General features: G+C 42.0%; 3 protein-coding genes across 4 annotated transcripts in view; 1 reads left to right on the top strand and 2 right to left on the bottom strand.

Moving 5' to 3' along the window:
- Nucleotides 1-22,990, bottom strand: part of dhx58 (DEXH (Asp-Glu-X-His) box polypeptide 58) — a 375,030-nt gene that overhangs the window by 147,002 nt on the left and 205,038 nt on the right. The window lies entirely within an intron of this gene.
- LOC132472676 (ras-related protein Rap-2b-like) lies at nucleotides 2,731-5,055 on the bottom strand. The gene has a single exon (XM_060072402.1). It carries the CDS (start codon nucleotides 4,640-4,642, stop codon nucleotides 3,821-3,823), a length of 822 nt encoding a protein of 273 aa, XP_059928385.1. The 5' UTR covers nucleotides 4,643-5,055; the 3' UTR covers nucleotides 2,731-3,820.
- Nucleotides 14,238-22,645, top strand: LOC132472596 (uncharacterized). Of its 2 annotated transcripts, none has more exons than XM_060072307.1 (8): nucleotides 14,238-16,894; nucleotides 17,539-17,625; nucleotides 18,942-19,124; nucleotides 19,833-19,979; nucleotides 20,352-20,600; nucleotides 20,734-20,773; nucleotides 20,993-21,047; nucleotides 21,429-22,645. In XM_060072307.1, the coding sequence occupies exons 1-8, from the start codon at nucleotides 16,892-16,894 to the stop codon at nucleotides 22,165-22,167; spliced, it is 1,503 nt and encodes a 500-aa protein (XP_059928290.1). In that variant the 5' UTR covers nucleotides 14,238-16,891; the 3' UTR covers nucleotides 22,168-22,645. The 2 variants fall into 2 exon arrangements, with proteins under 2 accessions (XP_059928290.1, XP_059928282.1); XM_060072299.1 differs by having other exon boundaries at nucleotides 17,536-17,625.

Genomic DNA, 22,990 nt, shown 5'->3' with positions numbered 1-22,990 from the left:
AGCTTATTGTCTCAGGGAAGCCTATTTCACATTTGTGGAATAGCCTTGTATGGATGTATTGATTCTACAATTATGTGTATCGGTCTGTTATATAAATTACTGAAAGATGAGTCAATAGCGTTTTGGTGTTGAAAGCAAATTAAATCTTTATTAAGAAATTAAGTGAGGTAGAAATGATCCCATCTACATATTGGAAAGTTATATCAATTAAGTATTGTTTGAAAAGGGCAATGCTAAGTATCTTTTCAGGCCTGGTGGCAATCGAGATTCCTTGTACAATCCCCACTGTACACAGTTTGAAAATGAAATATTGGATTTGATTATATAAACACAGTAAGCAGCACACGGTAGGCCTACCAAAAATACTTGTTTTATTGTATTATCGTGTTCCTAGTCAGTAAAGTAAAGTGAACTTGGTTTTAAATGAGGCACACTTTCTGTCAAACAGACGATATAATTCCTATCTACTTGGCTGTTATTCTCACAAATAACGCTAGTATACTCCATGCATACAGGAATATAATTATTTATTTATATAATTACAATTTCTCATATTTCTGCATTCCTCTAATTATATGATTAATCCATTCACATGCAACTCGTTGCCGTGTGAATTTCAAACAGTTTAGCCCGTTGGTACTCCAGCTGCAGTTTAGTGACGCATCGTTGAAGTAGATCTGAGCACCATAACCACCAGTCCACCACGACATTGCCCCAGACCCTGTACTTGTTCCAAACATCTCAGAGGTTCAAGTAAGCCTGAGGAGCTTCGACCAAGTCCAGGGGCAGAGACACTATGGGGCCTAAACTGCAGAGAAACACAAAGACATATCGACGTCAAACATAGTAGTAGTAGTAGATAGTTTTGGCCTTTCTCCTCCTAGGAGTCATGAGGAAACGCATAAAAGATTTTAGAAGTTGTCCAGATATCAAAACATATTATTTTTTACTTACAGCAGGGGTTGTGTAGTAAGGTTGTCGATTCCAACCAAAAAGGCGCCTTATAGAAAGATGCCTTACCCCTTCCTTCTGTGCCGTCACTGACTAAATTGACAAGTCGCTTTGCATAAAAGCATCTTTCAAACAAAACAAAATACGAAAGTCTGCTAAATAAACAAATAGTGACTAGCATGTTCTTATAAGTTAAGCAGAAAAGGCTCTTGTCCCATACCTGAGCTTGTGGCGTGACATGCTGCCGTGTGTCTGGGGAGAGAAAGGAGTGTTTGAAATCAGGAGTGTGGCTAGGACGGTCGTGGCAGCTGTGAGTTAACCTCTGCAGAAAGAGGAAGCAGGCACCTGACAAGCACAGGTCACTTCCCTCTCGGAGGTGAGGGTAACAAAGCACCTTGTTGCTATACATGGCTCCAGAGAGGAACCGTTACTGCCCGTCTGTCTGCCTTTAATTCCATTTGCCTGGGTGTCGGCCTCTCTTCGTCAACCGCTTCTAACTGGCCTGGCAGGTCAATCAGTCTGCCTCTCGTTAGTCCGTCCGTCTCTCCATCTCGATTTATCTGACTTTTTCTCTTCTGCCTGCCTTTCTGTCTCCCCCTGATTTCATTTGTCTCTGTGTTAATATTTAGTCTTTCGTTCTGTCTCTCTTTGTTTGTCTGTCTGTCCTTCAGTCTCTGTTTAGTTCAATCAAATCTTCACCTGTCTGTCTGCCCTTTACTCCATCTGTGTTCATATTATGGCCCTACACCTTTGGCTCTATTTGTCTTTCTCTCCGGCGTCTACTATCATCTCCTTGCCTGTATGTCAGTGTGCCTTTCTGACTAATATTCCCGCTGTTTATATTTTCTGTTATACTGCTCTCTCTCTCTTTATCAGATTGGGGAGGGGTTGAGGTTGAGGGGTTAACGATGTTTATTCCGAGGTAAAAAGGCACTCAAGCTAATTCACAATCGCTTTATTTTTTTTATTTTTGCCACCACAGACCTTGCATGTCACGATAGTGCTCATACTCACTCCATGTGTTGATAATTGTTCTCTCTGTTCCTCTGGTGGATGCCCACGCACGCATGCATGCGTTCATATAGGTCCAGGTTTGGTTAGGTTTCTACCTGCTGCAGGCATGACTTTATGAGGTGTTTTCATTGGTTATGGTAAATAGCAGTGGCGTAAATATCGACGGTGCAACCGTCCCCCCCTCTGAAGTCCTGTCGTGGGGCACAAAATATACATTTGCACCCGGGCATATCACCATGATGTTACGCCAATGGTAATAGTCTCTATAGTCTTATCAATATACCTTATTCACCAATGAACACACATTTACACACCTTGCCCGGAGCTGTAGGGGGTTGGATGTCCTTCTGAAGATCACTCGTGTTAGAGGATAGAGTGAGCTAGTTGGAGACAATCTGCTCTGCTTAAATCTACATTTTAAAAAAAATTCTAAAGTTGCTTCTTCATTACAATACTTAATGGCAGATTATGTGTTTTGCTATTAGGGGGTGGTAAAACCAAATGGAGAAATTGGCCGGTAAAATTATCCACAAAGTGAAATTGCAGTTTTATTGTTTAAATATAATTATAATATATTTATTTAATAACTGACTAAATCATTTAATTGATCTGGTCATTGATACATTTTCTGGGAAAGGATCAACATCAATGTAAAGATCGATGTGTTAATTATTTTTTACCTCTGCCAAGATTTTGCACAAACAATTAAAACTGCGCATATCCTAATGTTTTTTTATTCAGAGTTTGTACATGATTGCAGTCAGGACACCAAATAAGATAAGATTGTACTTTATTAATCCCAGACAGAATTTGTGATGGTCACCTCTTTGTGTAAATTAGTGTTAAATTGTTTTTGAATTAATGTAGAAGATGTGAGATATACTAGTACACACGCAGTGGTGGAATGGCCGTCAAAACTATGTGAATGAATATCGAACCTATCTGCACTCGTACAACACAACCCAAATAGGATGTTTATGGGAAGTTAAACTATAATAAAAAACAACACTGTGTGGTAGCATAACTTCATGATGCATTACACGGTTCAAACCATGATTGCAGTGTTGCCATCATGCATTCTTGGCACCTTTCTTTTTTTATGCATTAAAAAAAGACAGAAGATAGAATAGATAGAATATAACAAACAAATACACTCGCTGCTCTAACTTAGAAATGGATAAAAATGCATATTCAACAAAACGTACACAATACATGCAAAGCCCTTTCAAAGATATCTTTCGCATGGTACAAAAACCACATATTTAACTCTTAACAGAATACAACACTGCCCACACAGGAATCAGTGACCTGTTCCAGCAAGGACACAGAGAGAAAACGTGTTCACCACACCTGCTTGTTTCGATCTTCCGTTATCGCTGCCTGTGACTTCCCCAGCCTCAGTTCTAATCTTTATGACTTCCTCCCTTTGCTCAGATCTGCCAGTACCTTCTCTAGAGGGATGTTACAATGGGGTGTGTAAGGAGTTGGGGGACAGAGGAGTGAGGCATATTGTAGTACATGTAGTACATTCAAAACCTGGAACAGTGTCCATCACAGGAGCCCGCAGTTGCAAGCCTGGAACATTGGCTATTTGTTCCATTCTTTCTTTGTCTCTTTCTACTTCTAATTTTCCTTATTATTTTCATTCCCTATTTCACCCTCTTTCTCCCTCTCATTCCCCGTCTTCCTTCTTCCCTTCTCTCTACCAGTCTGCCTCTCTTATGAATCCAGAAGTCAAGAACTTCCAGGTTCATAAAACAAAGTTCCCCTTCCTCTAATACTAAGTGTCATCACCCACCCAGCTCGTCGGTGCCTACCACCACCACCACCGGCCGACCCAGTGCTACCGAAACCTTTAGGAGACGCTGCAGTTGTGGGTGGTGCCCTTGGGGGGGCGATCGCCGACGCCCCTGGGGAAGGTCTCGCGGCGGCGTCTGTGGTGCACGGGGCTCAGCCGGCTGGGCAGGCGTGCGTGCTGCAGCAGCTCCCGGAACACCTCCACCACGTTGGCGTCGTCCTTGGCCGACGCCTCCAGCATGCTGTGGTTCCAGTTGAGCTCCACGGTGGCCAGCGCGTCCTCGCTGGACACCCGGCGCTCGCCGCGCCGGTCGATCTTGTTGCCCACCACCACGATGGGCGTGAACCTGTCCTCCTTCACGGCCAGGATCTCCGCCTGCAGCCGCTTCACCACCTCCAGGGACTCGGGGTCGTCCACGGCGTAGACCAGCGCGAAGGCGTCGCTGTGCTGGATGGAGAGCCGGCGCATGGCGGGGAAGGAGTAGCTGCCGCTGGTGTCCAGGATCTCCACGGTGACAGTGGCTCCGCCCACCTGGTACTGGCGGCAGTGCATCTCCTCCACGGTGCGGCGGTGCTTGGGCTCGAAGGTGTCCCGCAGGTAGCGCTGGATGAGCGCCGTCTTGCCCACGCCGGCCGCGCCGAGGAACACCAGGCGCACCTCCCTCTTCTCCCTCGCCTCCACAGCCACTTTCTCCGTCACGCCCGCAGATATCTTCTCCTTCGCCTCCACAGGTGTTTTCTCCTTCAGCCCCACAGATGTTTTCTCCTTCGGCTCCACACATGTTTTCTCCTTCGGCTCCACAGATGTTTTCCACTTCAGCTCCACAGATTGTTTCTCCTTCGGCTCCACAGACATCTTCTCCTTTTCCTCCACAGACATCTTCTCCTTTTCTTCCAAGGAGGTCTTTTCCTTCAGCTCCACAGAGATCTTCTGCTCTCGCTGCCTTCTGTCTTTTTTACTCTCTTCAAGTTTCCTCCCCCTCCTCCGGTATTTTACTCACCCTTTGCCTTGCTCGTCACTTGCTTCAATCCGTCTCTTTATTTATGCTCCACAACTTGCTCTTCAGATCCTGAGCTGTTACAATACATTCAAAGAAGACAAAAGGAAATCTGTTGAGATGTGCAAGTCTCACCTCCTCATGTCTAGAAGACGAGGAGCAGCTTAGGAGAATCGTGGTTCTATGGTGACGAGAGGTCCGGCGCTGAGAGAGGGAGAGGGTATAATACCGGCACTGATCAACGATCTTTTCAGCAGGTGTGCCTGAGAGTGTGTCAGTGTGGGGGCTGTGCACTCCATTTATGAAGCCTTTCTCTCGCAGATACTGCCCGCCCCCATTTCGTCTCTCAAACAATCAGAGACTCACTCAGCTTCCCTTGTGTTAATTACAATATGAATTGCCATAGGATAAATAACGAAGACCCTCTGGGGTCACACTGTGCGCACGGTTCTGTAAACCGTTCCCTCGGATTCCGAAACAGTGCCCACAGATTTGGTTCGTTCTACGCAGAAGAGATTCCACATGAGCATTGTGACGGCTAGTCCTACACAGGCCTCATGCATGAGTATAAGATGTATTCAAGATGAGGCAAACGTAGTGTTTCAGTCGGAGATTAGTTTATTTTCAACAAACATTTAAATCTTCAGTCATTCATACTGTATAGATGCCGGTGTGAATCAGATTGGCGTTTGCCGTCATAATGCTCATGGGAATCCCTGCTGCGTCGAACAAACCAAATCCATGCGCACAGATTAGGAAAACAGTGTGCATGGTTTATCAATCGGTTTATCAAGGAGGGAACGGTTTATCAATCCGTGCGCACGGATTTACACAAGATATTTTTTCTACAATGTGACCCCAGGGGGCTCTGTAATAAATTTCAGGAATGGTGCATGTGCATAAATTATTGATGTATTGCCTATTTTGCTCATAGCCGAATATAGCACTGAATGTAGAATATGAATCCTTCACATGAATTGTGTCGTCGTATCTAAAGTCAACTGAAATTGAGCAAGGCACTAAAGCCCAGTGGGCTATCCAAAGCACGTGTGTCCGTGCGTTTGAAATGATAGATTTCATAGAATTCCTTTTTCAAGACACAAAACTTTTTCTACTAGTATTAACTACCAAATCCTGTTGCACGGTCAGGAGATGACCTTGGAGGGGGCTTCCCACGCGATGGTGGTTCTAAAAGCATCTACTATTTATGTTGACGCTCGCCATTCCTTCAAATGTCCCCTAGCGCTAAGGGAAACGTGCATTTCAGAGTTGACCAGTGATGGGAAGCAAGATTGCTTTTGTCGTGTTACTGATGAATGAATGTACTTCTAAATATGATGGTTGTTTATTGTTAAGATACGATGACATTTTATTCAAGGAGTCAAAATACGTTTACAGTTCTTAAGCAGTCATTTAGCAGAGGCGTATGCATGAATATCAAATGAATAAATAGGATAATAGGAAATGAAAATTGATCAAATGGATCAAACGGTCTACATGGACCAGATCAAAGAGATTCCGTTGTTCATGTTCCAGAAAGTGTTTGCAAAATGCATATATTTCAAATCCTTTTTTTTTTTATGAAGCATCAAAATTCGGTAACAAATAATTTATAGGGGTGTGTGTGTGTGTGTGTGTGTGTGTGTGTGTGTGTGTGTGTGTGTGTGTGTGTGTGTGTGTGTGTGTGTGTGTGTGTGTGTGTGTGTGTGTGTGTGTGTGTGTGTGTGTGTGTGTGTGTGTGTGTGTGTGTGCGTGCGTGCGCGCGCGCGCGCGCGCGCGCGCGCGCGCGCGTGCGCGCGCGCGTGCGTGCGTGCGTGCGTGCGAACGAGACGAGAAATCTGCTAGTTATTCAGTCTCACTCGAGATTGTTGCTTGTTGCTATGATACAGCTGAAAACGTCTCGTTTCCCGTTAGTCCTGCCATTCCTTTATCTAGTGAATTTTTTTTCCCCTCTTTCGTCTACATCCAGTTCCTGATCATCAGCATCCCTTGATTGGCCTGTCATGGTCGTATCAAAGATATCTACCTACCTTATCACTTTAAGCTCACGTAAGATAACCTACCTCTTGCACTATCAACATCCTTGCTGAGGACAGGCTGGGGCTTTGTAGCGTTTTTACAAATGGAATTCAGTGCTTTGATAACTAACATCCTGCATCTTTTGAAAGAATCCAATATAAAAGGGGTGTGAGACTTTTAGAGGTACGATCTATTCATTATTTTATAAATAGAGTTGACTCATAATATAAAATGATAATAAGTACATCAAAGAATAATAATGAAAACCAGCTTGAATGGGCTCAACGAGTCTGAGGTCTTGCTGAGATGATGAAGTGATCGTGACACTCTGTTCCCAGAACCTAATGTCCCTCAACTCTGGAACAAGGCACTTCTTTTAGCCCCTGTTGGCTCTCTGGATCTAGCAGCCATGGCGGTATTACAGGTAGGGTGGATGGAGGTGAGAGAAATAGAATGTACAGAGAGAGAACCACAGGCAGGATGCATGATGCTAGTGGACATTGTATGTAAAACCTCTTCATAAGTCAGAAGTATGCGTGTTCCCTGACCTCAAGTGAGGGGGTGTTGTATAACAAGGGCCTAAGAAGCCCTTTGAGGCTCTTACTCTGATTTAAGGGCCGTACAAATTTAATCACCTTGGAAAGATACAAACGCAGGCAGATTTGACCCGAGGCCGGGCCGGACCTTCTGACCCGAACCGGAGGAGCAGGACTGAAACACTCTCGTCTAAGTCCACACGATTGGTTTGATTTTGCCTGCGGTCTTACTTTCCATCATAACACCTTTGCAATCGCTTGTTCACTGAGTTCCCCCTTTGCATGTGTGCTGCGACCCCGGTTGGTTTATCAGTCCCAGTAACTCCAGGGACACCGATGGGTGGTATACTGCAGGATGTCATTCAGTCTTTGCGAGTGCACTTAGCGGGTCATTTAAAGACCTCTCATTCATTCACCACATGGATTCAACAGAGGTAATTGCTTTTTGACCAGAGTATATAAGAGGTTGTGGACTGCTTCAGTGATGGCTCAGTTTTTATGTGTGTGGTGTGACTAGGTTCTTATTGAAGGGAGTCTCCAGAGACAGAGTCGTTGCTTAATTATTATGGGAAACAGAGTACAAGTCTTTGGAACATTGAAACACACTTCACACTGTAGGTTGCTTTGGATAAGGGTGTCTGCTAAATGACAAAAAAGTTATGCGACCGTAAATAAAATCATTGTAAAACAGAGATGGGTGTAAACAAAACCGGGGGCCAAAGATTGGGGCAACCGCCGTTGGAGCTAGCACCAGCATATGTTCTCTGGTCACGAGTTCTTTATCTTAATCCCTGCTATGGCAGGCTCGGGTTGCTGGGAACAAAAGGCTGGTACAACGAGAGGGGTTTGCTCGCACGCGGCAACCGCCTTTCAGCGGCAGGTCTGTTTACAATGATGTGTGACCTCAAGGAGAACAGTACGTCCTGGTGCCAGATAACAAACGTCATGTAAACATCACATCTGCAACTTCATACCTGAGCTTAACCTACATTTTACCTTATTTAGAATTGTTGTTAAATTAAAATAAGACTGCCGTCAAATAAGGTAGGCCTAAGGACATGGGTACTTAAAAGGCGTCACCTTCTCTCTGTTGTTCCGCGACTAATTACTATGTGCTTGAAAATCGTTTCTGATTATCCCTTTATTGCAAAGACTCATGGGCTCATGGTCTTATTCAACTAATTTTGCGTCAATAGATTTTGAATCTAATCATTTGGAGCGTAGGTAGTTTCAGGATCATGGAGAAAACTGCATGGAGCAAAAGGATAGAATACTACTAGTCCTACTACTTGTAGTTCTACTAGAGGTCCTGGTTGTAAGACGCCTTGGACAAAAGTGATGACTTACCTTAACAACTGTACTGACGTAGGACCTGTACTGCCTAGGTCATCTTTTATGTCATTATATACCATTTTATTATAAAGTAGTTATATGACCCTCAACAAATTCATTTAAACCACTTGGCCTGGCCGTGATTGAATAGGACAAAGATTGATATATAGGACTTCACATTACAACATTAACGTATGGAACTTTGCCATAATTACATTAATAAATAAAGACCTGCCTGTGTGTGTGTGTGATACTGGACTGCAGCCCCAGGTCAATTTAATAAAATGTTATTTGCATAGCCCTTAATCACCGCTACATTCTCCAAGGACTTAATGGGCAAAATATGTATGACACCCCCTGAGGAAGGGACGGAGAGTGGGGGCTATCTCCTTCCAGGGATGGTAAGGAGTGCAATGGGGGGCCATCAGTTACATAAAGTATACATACAGGCAAAACATATTCAATCGATGATGGGGGGGCTGGCCGGTTAACCATAAGGAGAGTCCAGGCATCCAGTCATCACAACACGCTAGAACAGACAGAATAATGAATTGGAAGGGGAAAAAGTGCATATTGGAAAACGAGACTGCTGCTAATTTACGAACTGCACGAACACGCATCGATCTTCACATCGCTTCAGCATCGTTTTCGCACCCCTATGTTCAAAACGAAAGGCTGTAGAGGTACGTTTTTAGCTTTGCTTTGAATAGCTCGACAGTCAGCTTCCAGGTGGCAGACTATTCCATAGGTAGGACGCTCGATAGGTGAAGGCTCTTCCTCCTGCGGAGGTCCTTGGTGGGGCCTGTGTGTAATTGTGACCGAGGTGGCTCCACGGGAGCTGGTGGTAGATGGCCACGGTCGTATAGAGGCAGTGCTAATTTGCATGACATTTGCATATGTTCGTTGACTGGGTATGTGTGCATGTGTATGAGATTCATTTTTCCTTTACCTGATCTTTTTGTACTCATTAGATCTTCTTAAGAGATCCAATGAGTTACAATATTATGAGTTGGGACTCTTATGGGTCACTGTTAGATTATTTTGAGTTTAGTTTCGGAGATACTTATGACATTCTCATGAGTTAAGGTTCTTACGAGGAGTGGTTTGGTTCGTTGTGAGAGTATGTATCTCAGGGGAACTATAACTCGGGCATAGGATAGCGTTAATCTTAATTGACAGACCGGTAGGGTGGGTGTTGCCCCCCCTCCTACCCGCTATGTGTCAGGGAAACTCTGTACTCCTCACACTGAAACGTGCACCTTGCTGATAAGTATTCAGGCGCAGGCTCAGTCCACCACTATATTGATTAACAGGAATCTCTTTTCTACTTCTCATGCCTGCACTATTCTCAAAGTATTGTATTCTCTCCTGTATTCCCAAAGGTTCCCCTTGGAAATGTGTGTGAGCGTCCTTGTGCACTTCTTTGAGCATCAATATGCTGCATGTGTGTTCATCTCAAAGTCTACATCTATGTTTGTCCAACTATGGTTTTGTGTAGTTCTGTTTTTATGTGTTTGCATATCTGTGTGTGTGTGTGTGTGTGTGTGTGTGTGTGTGTGCATATGTGTGTATATATGTGTGCGTGTTTTTTGCATATAAGTGTATGTCTGTTTATTTCAATGTGTGTCTGTGTGTGACTTACTATGTGTGACTAAAGTCCTCCAAACCTCCCCCTGACAACCTTGACAAATTCCTCTTCCAACTCAATCCAAATGTAATTTTAAGATATTTTTTATTTTAATTTATTTCTTTGATATATGCTTCCATTGCTTCTTTAGATGGACTCCCAGCCTCCCAGGAGTGTGTGTGTGTGTGTGTGTGTGTGTGTGTGTGTGTGTGTGTGTGTGTGTGTGTGTGTGTGTGTGTGTGTGTGTGTGTGTGTCTTAGAGCCTACCTTGGATAAAGTTCTGAGCCATTGAATATGTGTGGGTGTTTCATGTGAAGAATAGAAAGAATTGCACTCAAAGTTTGTAGAATTTAAATTGGTTTGCTGGAATACTGGACAGCTTCTTTCTGACCATGAACTATTGGCGAATTAATTGTAATATTGCCAGATCATTTAGCAAAAAAATAAAAAGATAACAATTGTTCTGCATATGTTCACTAGATGTACTCAGCATTACACACAAGGCAGAGGAAGTAGAGGTACTTCTGGTTTCAAATCAAAAATTGGTTGGTGACCAATACCAAAGCAGCCACAACACCTGTTGAGCGAAAGTGTATTCTGAAATATATTATTTTTTGAGCTTTATTCGACCAGGATAAAGACCACATTTAGACACACCCAAGAGGGAAACATGCAACTGGAACACCTACAAACATCAACCGAATCAATAACTCCAGCAGATAAACATTCACACAATGTTTTTTCAAATCAATATCAATATTCGCCCTTAAAACGCAATCACTTCAGACAATGTCAAGTGAAGTACTCCAATTTTACCCAGCATAGATAGTCAGACATAAACTCAAACAGACTGCAGACAGACCGACAGACAGAGACACAAACTGACGGAGTGATGGACAGACAACTTATGAGCCTTTTATTTATAAGTAGTACAACTTTGAAAGTGCAGAGCAGCGCTAATGTGTTTTATTGACTTGAAACCCTTTTCATACAGACGGACCGGATACACGGTGGAAGACAGTCCTGTGTAAACTATGCGGCACTCTGTTTAGGTTTGTGATGGATTTTCGAATTATCTCGACAATTTGTGACCGTTCCGAGGGCACTCGGTTCATTTACAGGCAAAGCAAAGGCTCTCTTCAAACTTCTGAAGGTTGTCTTTTGTCTGTCTGTCTTTATGTCCAACTATAAATGATTTGCTCACATGCTTTGTATTGTTTGTATTGACATTTGTTGTTGTACACAGCAAATCTTAACCTAATAAATCCTAATAAATCTAGCTCTGTTCTATTCTATTCATCCATCACTATAGCCATATATTAATTTGTCCTCCAATCCTCTTCTATCCTTTTGGATATGACAGTCCCATGACTGAATGGAACAGAATAGTGTACTAGGTGGTTAGGGTGTTCAACTGCCAGCAAAAAGGTCTGAACCCCAATATAGCACTATAGAATACTGTTGCTAAACCCTACCTGCTCATAACATGTATCCAAACATCTTCGCTGTAAGTCGCTTTGCATAAAACAGTCTGCTGGATGGCTACGTGGTAACAACACAACACAGTTGATTATTATCTTCTCTTTTCCATCCTTAGTCTCCCAGTGCACGCTATCATGGGACCCTTGTGTTTCCAGATTATGTAATCAAAATGGCCGCAAGGCGCGATAACCAAAGACTCCCACAGGAACTCTTCCTCCAAGAGTTTAAAGCGTTTTTCGATTTCTTCCCTCGACGCATACTGTAATGTTAACCTTGGACAAAACACATGATTGTACTGATGAAAGCTTTTTCTCCTCTGTATGGCTCCTGTTGTTTTAACCTCCAGCTTCTGACTTCATAATCGGGGCAACAGGGAGATGGACTGAGGGGAAGTCGGATTCAACTTGGATGTTAGATTTATTTCTTAAATGTTCAATCATCGAGGGTTTCAAGAGTAAACAGAAAGGGAGAGGTGACCTCTATGAAGGTATTATTGTAGCAAAAGTCTTTAGCACCTGTAACTGCAGAATTTGAATGCGTACACTAAAGTCACAGTAAATTTGAAGTCGTATGTATTTATTTTGCATGTGTACTCTAAAGTCACAAATGTGTAACAGTACATTTGTAGTCGTAAAAAAAATATAAATATTTTTTATACCATTGTAAACACAAAATAGGGTCTACGAGTACGCTAATCTGTGTTACAGGTGCACAAATCCTTTTGCTACAATTATTGCAGCGCAGTTGGTGCAAAACACATTCGCACACCCGTGTTTCATAATCTGAGAACATGCCCAAAAGGTGTGCATTCGTAAACCCAAATTTGAACAAATGCATCAGAAGTTGCACATCTGTGAACGCTATGTTAATTCAGCATTTTAATGAGCGAGCACAAAACCATTTTACAACTGCTCGAATCTGCTCCTGCAAGTCTCAGCTGTGGGGTTTTTTGCAGGTTGTTTTGCAACACCCCTAGGTGGTAAATGTGTAGCAAAAGTATTCGTATCCGTAGATGACAGAGCGTCCGTGAGCGGGACAAAATAGTCCCGCCCATAATTTCCTAATCCAATGAAAATCGCCGGCAGGGATGCATTTCTCAAATTACAGTGACGGCTGGTGGTGATTTTGGGTGGGTGGGCTAAAGAATGCATTACATTTATCAATACTTCACAGGGGTCCAGACGCCATGAGGTCACCTTTATATCTCTGTTCATAACTTTCATATAATGTGAATGATTTTTAAACAAGATTAAGGTGTAGAGAAAGGCATTTCTTTATTTGAAGCAAAATTATAAATAAAAAGAAAAATAAGGTGCTTCACTGAGCTGAAATTGAACATTTCGAACTAAACCATTAAGCAAAATAAAACTTTTTTTGTGCTTAAAGTATTACACAATTAAAATGTTGACTGGTCTCCCTTTGCGCAAAATGCGGCTGTAGACGATCACACACTCTTTGGTAGAGACGTCTGTGTCGCCGTCAATCATGAAGGACATGTAGGGGTCCTTTTACATTATGTCATTTTACATTAGGCCTATGTAAAATGAAATGACTTGGTTCAAGGGAATTCTCCCCAAAGTATTGCATTAACATTTCTGAATTTATGTTATGGCGACCATTAAAATACATTCAAGGACATTTGCGGCATGTTAATGAAATACTTTGGGGGGAATTCACTTGAACTGAGTCATTTCATTTAACATAATGTAGGATACCCATCTCCGTTCAGTAGGACGCCCTCTTCACTTCTCCAGAAATAAACGTATCCCGTGCTGAGTATGCTGCGATCTTTATAGCTCCATGGCTGGCACGGGGTGGGTCCCAGTGTAATTTGAGAAATGCATCCCTGCCGGCGATTTTCATTGGATTAGGAAATTATGGGCGGGACTATTTTGTCCCGCTCACGGACGCTCTGTCATCTACGGATACGAATACTTTTGCTACACATTTACCACCTAGGGGTGTTGCAAAACAACCTGCAAAAAAACCCACAGCTGAGACTTGCAGGAGCAGATTCGAGCAGTTGTAAAATGGTTTTGTGCTCGCTCATTAAAATGCTGAATTAACATAGCGTTCACAGATGTGCAACTTCTGATGCATTTGTTCAAATTTGGGTTTACGAATGCACACCTTTTGGGCATGTTCTCAGATTATGAAACACGGGTGTGCGAATGTGTTTTGCACCAACTGCGCTGCAATAATTGTAGCAAAAGGATTTGTGCACCTGTAACACAGATTAGCGTACTCGTAGACCCTATTTTGTGTTTACAATGGTATAAAAAATATTTATATTTTTTTTACGACTACAAATGTACTGTTACACATTTGTGACTTTAGAGTACACATGCAAAATAAATATATACGACTTCAAATTTACTGTGACTTTAGTGTACGCATTCAAATTCTGCAGTTACAGGTGCTAAAGACTTTTGCTACAATAATACCTTCATAGACCTCCTTCCTTCCATCTTTGTGTCTGTCTGAAGACACGTGAGAGCACACACACACAAACGATACGACAAACGACAAATTGATAATCATACGTACACAAAGAAATAACTTACCAGTCGACCGGGCAAATGCCTCTCTGGGGTCACATAGTAGAAAAATAGACCTTGATGTGTAAACCATTCCCTCGGAATCCGAAACCGTGCGCACTGTTTTTCCAATCCGTGCGCAGTTGCGCACGGATTCCCCATGAGCATGGTGATGGTGAACGCCTATCTGATTCAGAATGGCAAGAATGGCATCTATACAGTATGAATGACTGAATATAGGGTTTATCATCTATACAGATGGACAGTCATACTGTATAGATGATAAACCCTACATTCAGTCAGTCATACTATGACTGACTGAATGTAGGGTTTATCATCTATACAGTATGAATGACTGAATATAGTTTTGATTATCTATACAGTATGAATGACTGAATATAGGCTTTATCATCTATACAGTATGAATGGGTGAATATAGGGTTTATATATACAGTATGCATGACTGAATATATGATTTATCATCTATACAGGATGAATGACTGAATGTAGGGTTTGTCTTTTCACATGATGATATTCCAATCTCTGACTGAAACACTGTTTGCCTCATCTTGAATATATCTTATACACACTAGTCCTGTGTAGGACCAGCCGTAACAATACTCATGGGGAATCCAAACTGTGTAGAACAAACCAAATCCGTGCGCAAGGATTGGGTAAATGGTGCGCACGGTTTGAGAATCCAAGGGAACGGTTTACAAATCTGTGCGCACAGATTTACACGTGAAGGTATTTTTTTACCATGTGACCCCAGGGGGAATCTGTACAAATGTGTTTACTCAGTTGAGACACAATCTGTAACAACACTGCCACCTATTATCAATTCCTGGTAATTCATACATTCAGTGTTCCCAAACAACAAGTAGATTAGATTTAGAGTTGACTATATAGAATATACACAAACACACACTTTAACCTAACAATAATATGAATCCAGAAAAATAAACTTAGATTAGGTACTTAATGAATAAGAAAATTAATAAATCTAAATGAATTAAATCCTACAACCATTAGCAAATCTTTCAATGATTGAAAAAATTAACTAACTGATTACCAATATTGAGACTAATAATTTCGGCTACTATCGTTCTCTAGATCTTATCAATTCACTCTAGTTTAACGTTTAAAATGCTATCAACCAATAAGTAGACGAGTGTCTGTAAGATTGTCCTTACATTTTCTCGACAATCAGCCTATTCTGAATGGGCACTGTTTGAACAGGCATCGCACTCGCACTGCTACATGTGATATATAAGCCTACAAGGTCTTTTCACAACAGACGTACCCGCAGACGTAACTGTTCCTCAGCATAGTTATTTTTAGGTATCATTGCGTAAACTATACTATTCCTGGGATATTGGATAGGGGGTCATTATCTATCCAGGGTCAGAAATTTTAATTTGGCAGAGCTATAGAGAATGTCATTACTTAAATTTGTTACTAGAAGTACCATAGAAGAGCTTAGATTTGTATCATTCAACATTTTAGGAAAGATATTAATTCATTGCAAATTATACCTCACATTTTAGGGTGGAAAGAATGATACTCATCTTCCCTTTTCTCGAACCATATTCGGTCATATTCCCTTTTCTCAAATTTCAGATTATGATTGTAGATTATAGTCAAAACAGAATGACCTAGAAACTACTTTGAAATGTATCTTTGCAACCCAGAAACACAAGAATACAATGTTTTGTGTGCCTAAATCCATACCGGCTCCTTAATGGCATGTACAGTATCTCAAATAGATTGCAATTCACTGTGGACAGAAATGTCTGTCAAATGATGAAATAATAGATACAGTCCTTCATTGAGGTACTCTAATGGATTTGATGTTTCATGATGGATGGGCGATATGCAGCGGTCTACTGGATGTTTCTCTTTATAGTAATTTAGGGACATAGTGTGTGTTTGATACCTTATGCATACATGCGTGTCTACATACGTGTTTCAGTGCACCACAGTTTACAGCAGGATCCGCTGAGACCTGTTCAACAAGCTTGAACCATTCATATAACCTCAATGTAACCAACAGCAAAGACTAAACAAAAGACATGTTGACAACAGTCATTCATCATTTGTCTCTCATGGGTTTGAATGATACGCTGCTTTAGGAATTCAACATAAAGATGATGTTGATGGAAATAGCATTTTTATACATAAAACCATCAGAGGTAGTGTTATTCGTCTTTAGCACAACAGCAATGGTTTATCTTTTAAGCAGAAAAGGTCAATCTGAAAATAGAACAATCAAGAAATGTGTCGTGTGTGTGGGAGGGCCCTGATGTGGGCGTGTTCCCATGTGTATTGTTGTCCATTAGCGAAACACACATGGATCAAGATAGAGCAGGAATCCACCCTGGCTTCATTTTTTAATTCTGAGCAACAGGCGGCTAGAATAACTGAGAGACAAATCCATTTTTAGAAAGACGTCCACAGAGGAACATCATTGGCGATTCATTGGGTGTCAAGCAACTATGTTGCGAGACAACCTATTGTTTTTATTATTATTATTTTTAAATATGTTTTAATGTTGAAAACTGGGGGAATAGAACAACAATCGGACAGTGCAGGCCTGCAATGGTAAGAGACAGCAAACAATACTTACAAATGAACAAAAAAAATCATTAACAAACTGAAAACAGCATTAAATAAATATTTGTATTTTTTTTACAATCAAACAAAGTTACAAACAAACCCGTTGAATAACCAACTTTCCGTACCTTCAGGTTGTATGTGTATGGCAATCAGGTATTATCAGCTGATATCTCACCGTAGCAATTTTTGTTGCGTGTGAGATCTAATCGACCTCATCACCAGAACAAAAGATAGATATTATGTATTGGTGAAGCCAGTGATGTGATCAACAACCACCAACAACAACATGGTAAAAATACGCAGTATGCTCAATGAGTAGTGCATCATTTATTGGTTCGGAAAAATTGCCCAGTTCAGTTCAGATTAACCCAACATATCTGAATCAAACATATATGGGGCAAGATAATTTTGTCAGTGGTTAGGGTGTTTGACTCCCAGCGGAAAGGTTCTTGGTTCGATCCCCCATTTCGTGTCAGGCATCATTCAGCAACATGCCGCAACCACTGCTCTGTAGTTAGATCAATAACAGCAAATAACTGCTATCTGCTTTGGATTAAATCATCTAGTAAATTATGAAAATAGCAAATAGTAAATATTCATTGTGTTTGGGTGTAATGTGTACTCAGCAGCAAGCCAAGCCAGCCATCACCATCGACCCAAATGACCAGCCTTTCCCCCCCGCCGAAGACGTCTACGAGGACATAGACTCCGGTCACGTAAGAGGGCTTTTATTGTCTCGTATGTATAGTTTTATCACAATCAGTAACTTGGTGGTGGTTTTCTTAATGTTTATCTGATTAATTAAACCCAGGTGAGCCGCATCACCGCACACACTCCGGGAGCTCTCATGGATGGCAACATGGAGCACCAGTTCTTCATTGTCTGCAAATGTTCAAAATAAACCGGTCTTCCAACCTCATCCCCCTTTGTCTCGAGCTACCTAGGTGACTTTAACCGGGCTCCTCCAGACAAAAGACGCATGGTGGGGTTGTTGGAAGAGCAGTTCACCTCAGTCATGTTTTAATCCTCCCACTGCTCTTTGCATTCATCCTAACAAATTGTGAGCTGCCACAGTGATGTTTTGAGAGAATTACACTTGAAAAGGAGGGCACAATGGTGTAGAGAAGTGGTTAGGCTGTTTTACTTCAGATCGGAAGACACTTCTGATCGATAGACACATAGTCATCGATCGGATAGACCAGGGGTCGGCAACCCTAGGCACACGTGCCACCACTGGCACGGGGCAGCATAATCATTGGCACACTTAATAATAATAATCATTACTACCGATTTTTTTTTGCACTTTATTCTGTTTTGGGCATTTCCTCCCAGTGCAAAATGTGTTTAAATTAAATTAAATTAGTTACAGAAAGCAGTGTTCTGAAATATGATCAATTAATAGTTTTTAAGCCTATGTTGAGTAACAGAGAAGTGGCCTGTATGCATCGCCTTCACATGGTTTTGCAAAGCTGTACATGTCTTAAAGATATTGATGTGGATGGTTCCAACATTCTCATATATTCTCGTTTTTTACATTTCTCACAGTGCAAATATGTTTTTGAATGAGTTTCTGAAAATGGTGTTTTAAGATGGCACATATGCAATTATAATTTGTAAGCCAAATATAACAACCAAAAAATGTTGATGCATGATTGTGGACTATGTGTAAATAGTACAATTCCAGGTCTTCTGGAAATGTTTTTGGTCGCTGTGTCATAATTCAGCTTAATTTTTAATGTATTGTTGCTTAAGGCACACTCATTAACGAGAAAATTTCAAACTGGCACTGCATGTTGAAAAGGTTGCTGACCCCTGGGATAGACTATGTGTCTGTCTGATCGATTGACTTCTACCTGTAGGCATCCTTAAGCAAGATGCCCAAACCATAAATATCCTGTATGTTGCTTTGGTTAAAAACATACATTTATGTAAATTAATAAATTAAACATTAGTGTGATTGACTTTCATTGACTATAGTCACCATACTAGCGTCATCTCTTGAACCCTTTACTTTATTATCATTGGTTTCCAGGAAGAAAATGTCGACAGAGTGCCTCCTCCTCTCCCTCCTCCTCCTTCCCCAAGGCCGAGACCACGGCTCCATCTCCCTCCTCCTCCTTCCCCAAGGCCACGACCAAGGCTCCCGCCCCCTCCACCTTCAAAGCCGCTCAATGTGAGGAGACTTCCTCACCAGACATCAGCACCTGGTCTCCAGGTAACACCTCCCCTTTTTCCCCTCACCTGACCAACAAGAAAATAGCTCATCCTCATATTGCATAAGACTTGGTTTGACATTTCTCTTTGAAAATGTAAAATTAAGTCAATGTTGTTTATGGAATGGGCTCTGTGTGCATGTTAAGAAATGTAGGTTCAATTACCTCTAATACCTGGTATTATACAGATAATTTGACTGTAGTCCTTACAGGATACAAGTAGTAGTAGAAATAGTAGCATTACTTCATAGATGCTTGTGCTTTGTTAGTAACAATATACGTCACTCCGTCCTGTAAAGTACGTCAGAGGAAGCAGGGTTTCCCCTGCATGGCATTGTGTACTTACAGGAACAAGGAGGTGAGCAGGTTTAGATTTGATGTGTGTAGATAATAACTGGAAACAAAGTTTTGAAACATTTGTATTTTCCATTTAAATTGTCGAAAAACGTTCATTGCAACAGAATTCGCAAAAGCATAATTTTCTTTCTCAATTCATATTAGATTTAGGAAAACTATCATTAGTTATCCATGGACTAACTTCAAATGTGTTTCTCAATGATCTTGCTAGGTTGTTCAAATTATTGTCAAACAATACAAAGGAGAAAATGTAATGCTTTCCCTGTAAGGATTTAACAGATCTACAGTATATATTATTTAACTCCCGGATTGAACCCCCCTGAACTGTCTGTTGCATCTACCTTCTATTCCAGAACCCTGCCCCTGTGTATGAAGAGAGGAAGGTCCCTCCTCCTCCTCCTCCCAAGACCTATATGTACGCCAGTTTGCCCAATCTTGCTGCTGGCTCTTCCTTATTTCGCCCCCAGGCGTATACTCCGAAAGATCTTCTGGCCAATGAGGTGATACAGATTTTTACTTTGTCTTGTTACAACCTGGCCTCGGTTTGTAGCAAACCCATAAGGGGAATCCCCCACAGAATATCATTGAAAGGGTTTATTGGTAAATCAAAACAGTCATTTAAGTCAGTTAATGCGCTGCTGAGAGAGAGAGAGAGAGAGAGAGAGAGAGAGAGAGAGAGAGAGAGAGAGAGAGAGAGAGAGAGAGAGAGAGAGAGAGAGAGAGAGAGAGAGAGAGAGAGAGAGAGAGAGATGTTAAGTTACCTGTCCATAGCCTAGCCTAGGAGCAAGATGCCCTCCATCCCTACCTGCTCAATAAGCTGCTTTGGCTACAGTTACAATAAAGGGTAACGTTTGTTATTGTTGTTTGTCTAGTTGCCACGGCCAGACATCACAACAGGAGGTCCTCGACGACCTGCCCCTCCTCGTCCTCCTCCCCCGGTCAAGATGCCATCACTGAATTCCTCCCCAAACTCCTCCTACGTCTCCTCATCTCTTTGTCCGTCCTCCTGCTCCTACTCCTCCCTGTACTCCTCCTCAGGCTACGGCGAGGAACCTGTCTACGAGGAGGTGGAGGAACCCGTTTACCTTCAACTCCTGGCTGACGGGAACAGGCACTACACAGTGAGAGAAACGCTACTCGCCCCACTGTCACCACACCTTGCATTGTGTTGCGCACAAAGAGCACCAGCTGTCTATATGAGATGTTCCGTCTGTTAATCTCATTTTCAATTTTTATACTTGTTTCCCCCAACAGTACTTAGACGATCTTTTAGAAGACTGGAAGAATGTCGATGGTGAGAATTGAAACGCATATTGTAGTGAAAATAGCCAATAAGGACAAACCACTGCTGTTGTACTAAAAACAAATAACACTACCTCTGATGGTTTTAGGTATAAAAATGCATTCTCATCAACAGAATTTGCCTTTTAATAATTAAAAGGCAAATTGTCTTTGCCTTTTTTTTCTCTCAGAATGATGTTCAATAATGTTTTTTCTGTTTGTATTTCTGCAGTCTGTGATAACATGTCTCTTGGTCTCTATGGCGTTGGTAGAGGTGACCAAACCAGGTAACTTCACTCAACAAAATGTATTCAGCATGCTAAAAAGGCATCATGCAAGCAGCCATGTCCTAGTTTATTGTACAACATAACTGCTGGATCAGTTGACCCCTTTCAGTAATATGTTGCTGAATTAGCACGCTAGCACAAGCTACAAGCAAATGGGCAAACATGCTTAAACGTCCTACTATAAGCATAGTTTAGGTAACCCCTCTGCTTGATCCCATTGTGAAAAGGGAGAGAGTAGAGAGGGTTTACTCTGCCTGCTTTTCAGGGGGGAGAGTAAAGCCTGCACGACTTACAAATGCATCCATCAGGAAATGTAGGTGAATGAGCAGAACTCATTAACGATTCAGAATATCATGATGTTTTCCTCCTCCTCCTCACCAGAGCTGTCATCCAAAAGGCCATGGCAGTGACGAGGGCCCTCAAACACTTCAAGTCCCTCCTGGACTCCCTCCAACAACGCGTCTCAGAGCTCACCACCTTCTGCGACCGCCTTGACAAGAAGCAGAAGAAGAACAAGGCCATGGGCATCGCCGGGAGCACCACTGGCGCCGTGGGAGGGGTGGCGGCAGTGGTGGGCGTGGCCCTCGCTCCCGCCACCATGGGCATTTCCCTGGTCATCACGGCGATTGGCGCGGGCATGGTGGCGACCGCCAGCGGGATCGGGGCCCGCGCCGCCATCGCCGACAAGAAGAAAGCGGCAGGAAGAACGAGGTTCGAGGGCGTCGTGCACGACTACACAAACGACGTTGTTGACATGGAACGCTGCTCGCTGCTCATCCGCGATTGGATGGACAAGCTGAGGAGGGATGACTGCAAAGTGCTCTGGGGACCGGATGTCTGGCCAGAGGCACTGAGGATTGCCGAACTATCTCAGTTTATGCTTGAGAATGACATGTTGAGTGCGTCAGGGATGTCCACCGCGTCCAAAGGTCGGATTTCGTCTGTAAATCTGCTCCAGGCCTTTTCCGGAGAGTTGGATTTGTATTTCACTGAGAAGAATGGTCAGAAGTTGAAAAAGTCAAATGAGATGAAGTTTGCAAGCAGAGTTCGACAATTGGCAGAGAATCTGCAGGAAGTGCTTGATGAACTGTATCGAATGTGGGAAAAGATTAGTGGTTAGTACGCCTGGCTTCCGTCCATTCGATCATCCATACTAGAATCAATCTATGTATTTGTATGTTATAAAGTTTATACTTTCGAAGAAGCAACTTTAGACTAGAAAAATGGGACTACACTTGAATGGATCAACTGAAACCATCGTCACGTCCGTAGAACCAGCTTGAGATGACATGTGCTTTGTAACATCATGGCATAAGCAGCTTGTTTCTCGGGAAAAACTTAAAAGATGCTGCTGAGATGCCAAAAGCACACCGTCTAGCAGTTAAACTAATTTATATCCGTCTACTACTCTTATGTGTATGGACACATTTTCTGTGTATCATTATTTGCATTATTTGTGTATCATGTTTATTTATCATGTTCATCTTTTTTTAATTATTATGTCATACATCCTACCCATCGGAGCAACAACTGACCATGTCTGTATTATTTCATGCATTGTGACTGCCACATTATTTTGAAATAAATGGCACAAACTTTGCAGTTTAAATGTCATACATTGTAATAATCGTCAATGTAAGTAGGCTAATTAATTCCAGTAATGTATGTTTTGAAAGCCTTTTTTTTTAGGGAGGTTTCCCTAAACACACACACACACACACACACACACACACACACACACACACACACACACATTGTAAGCAGGAGTCTAAATTCCACTTTAAATTTGTGAAATAATGTGTATGTTTAATTTTTATCAAAAAGTACCATAAGGGGTAATACGTAAAGGTACTCATTATTTAGCCTCGATTCCAAGTCTGTTCTGACACTCGTTTTATGCCACAATTTATAATACAATAAACATTCATATCGGATTACATATA

The sequence above is a fragment of the Gadus macrocephalus genome, chromosome 2 (assembly GCF_031168955.1).
Source record: "Gadus macrocephalus chromosome 2, ASM3116895v1".
Taxonomy (NCBI): domain Eukaryota; kingdom Metazoa; phylum Chordata; class Actinopteri; order Gadiformes; family Gadidae; genus Gadus; species Gadus macrocephalus.
The sequence above is the reverse complement of the archived record's forward strand: the minus strand, read 5'-3'. Positions and strand labels throughout refer to the sequence as shown.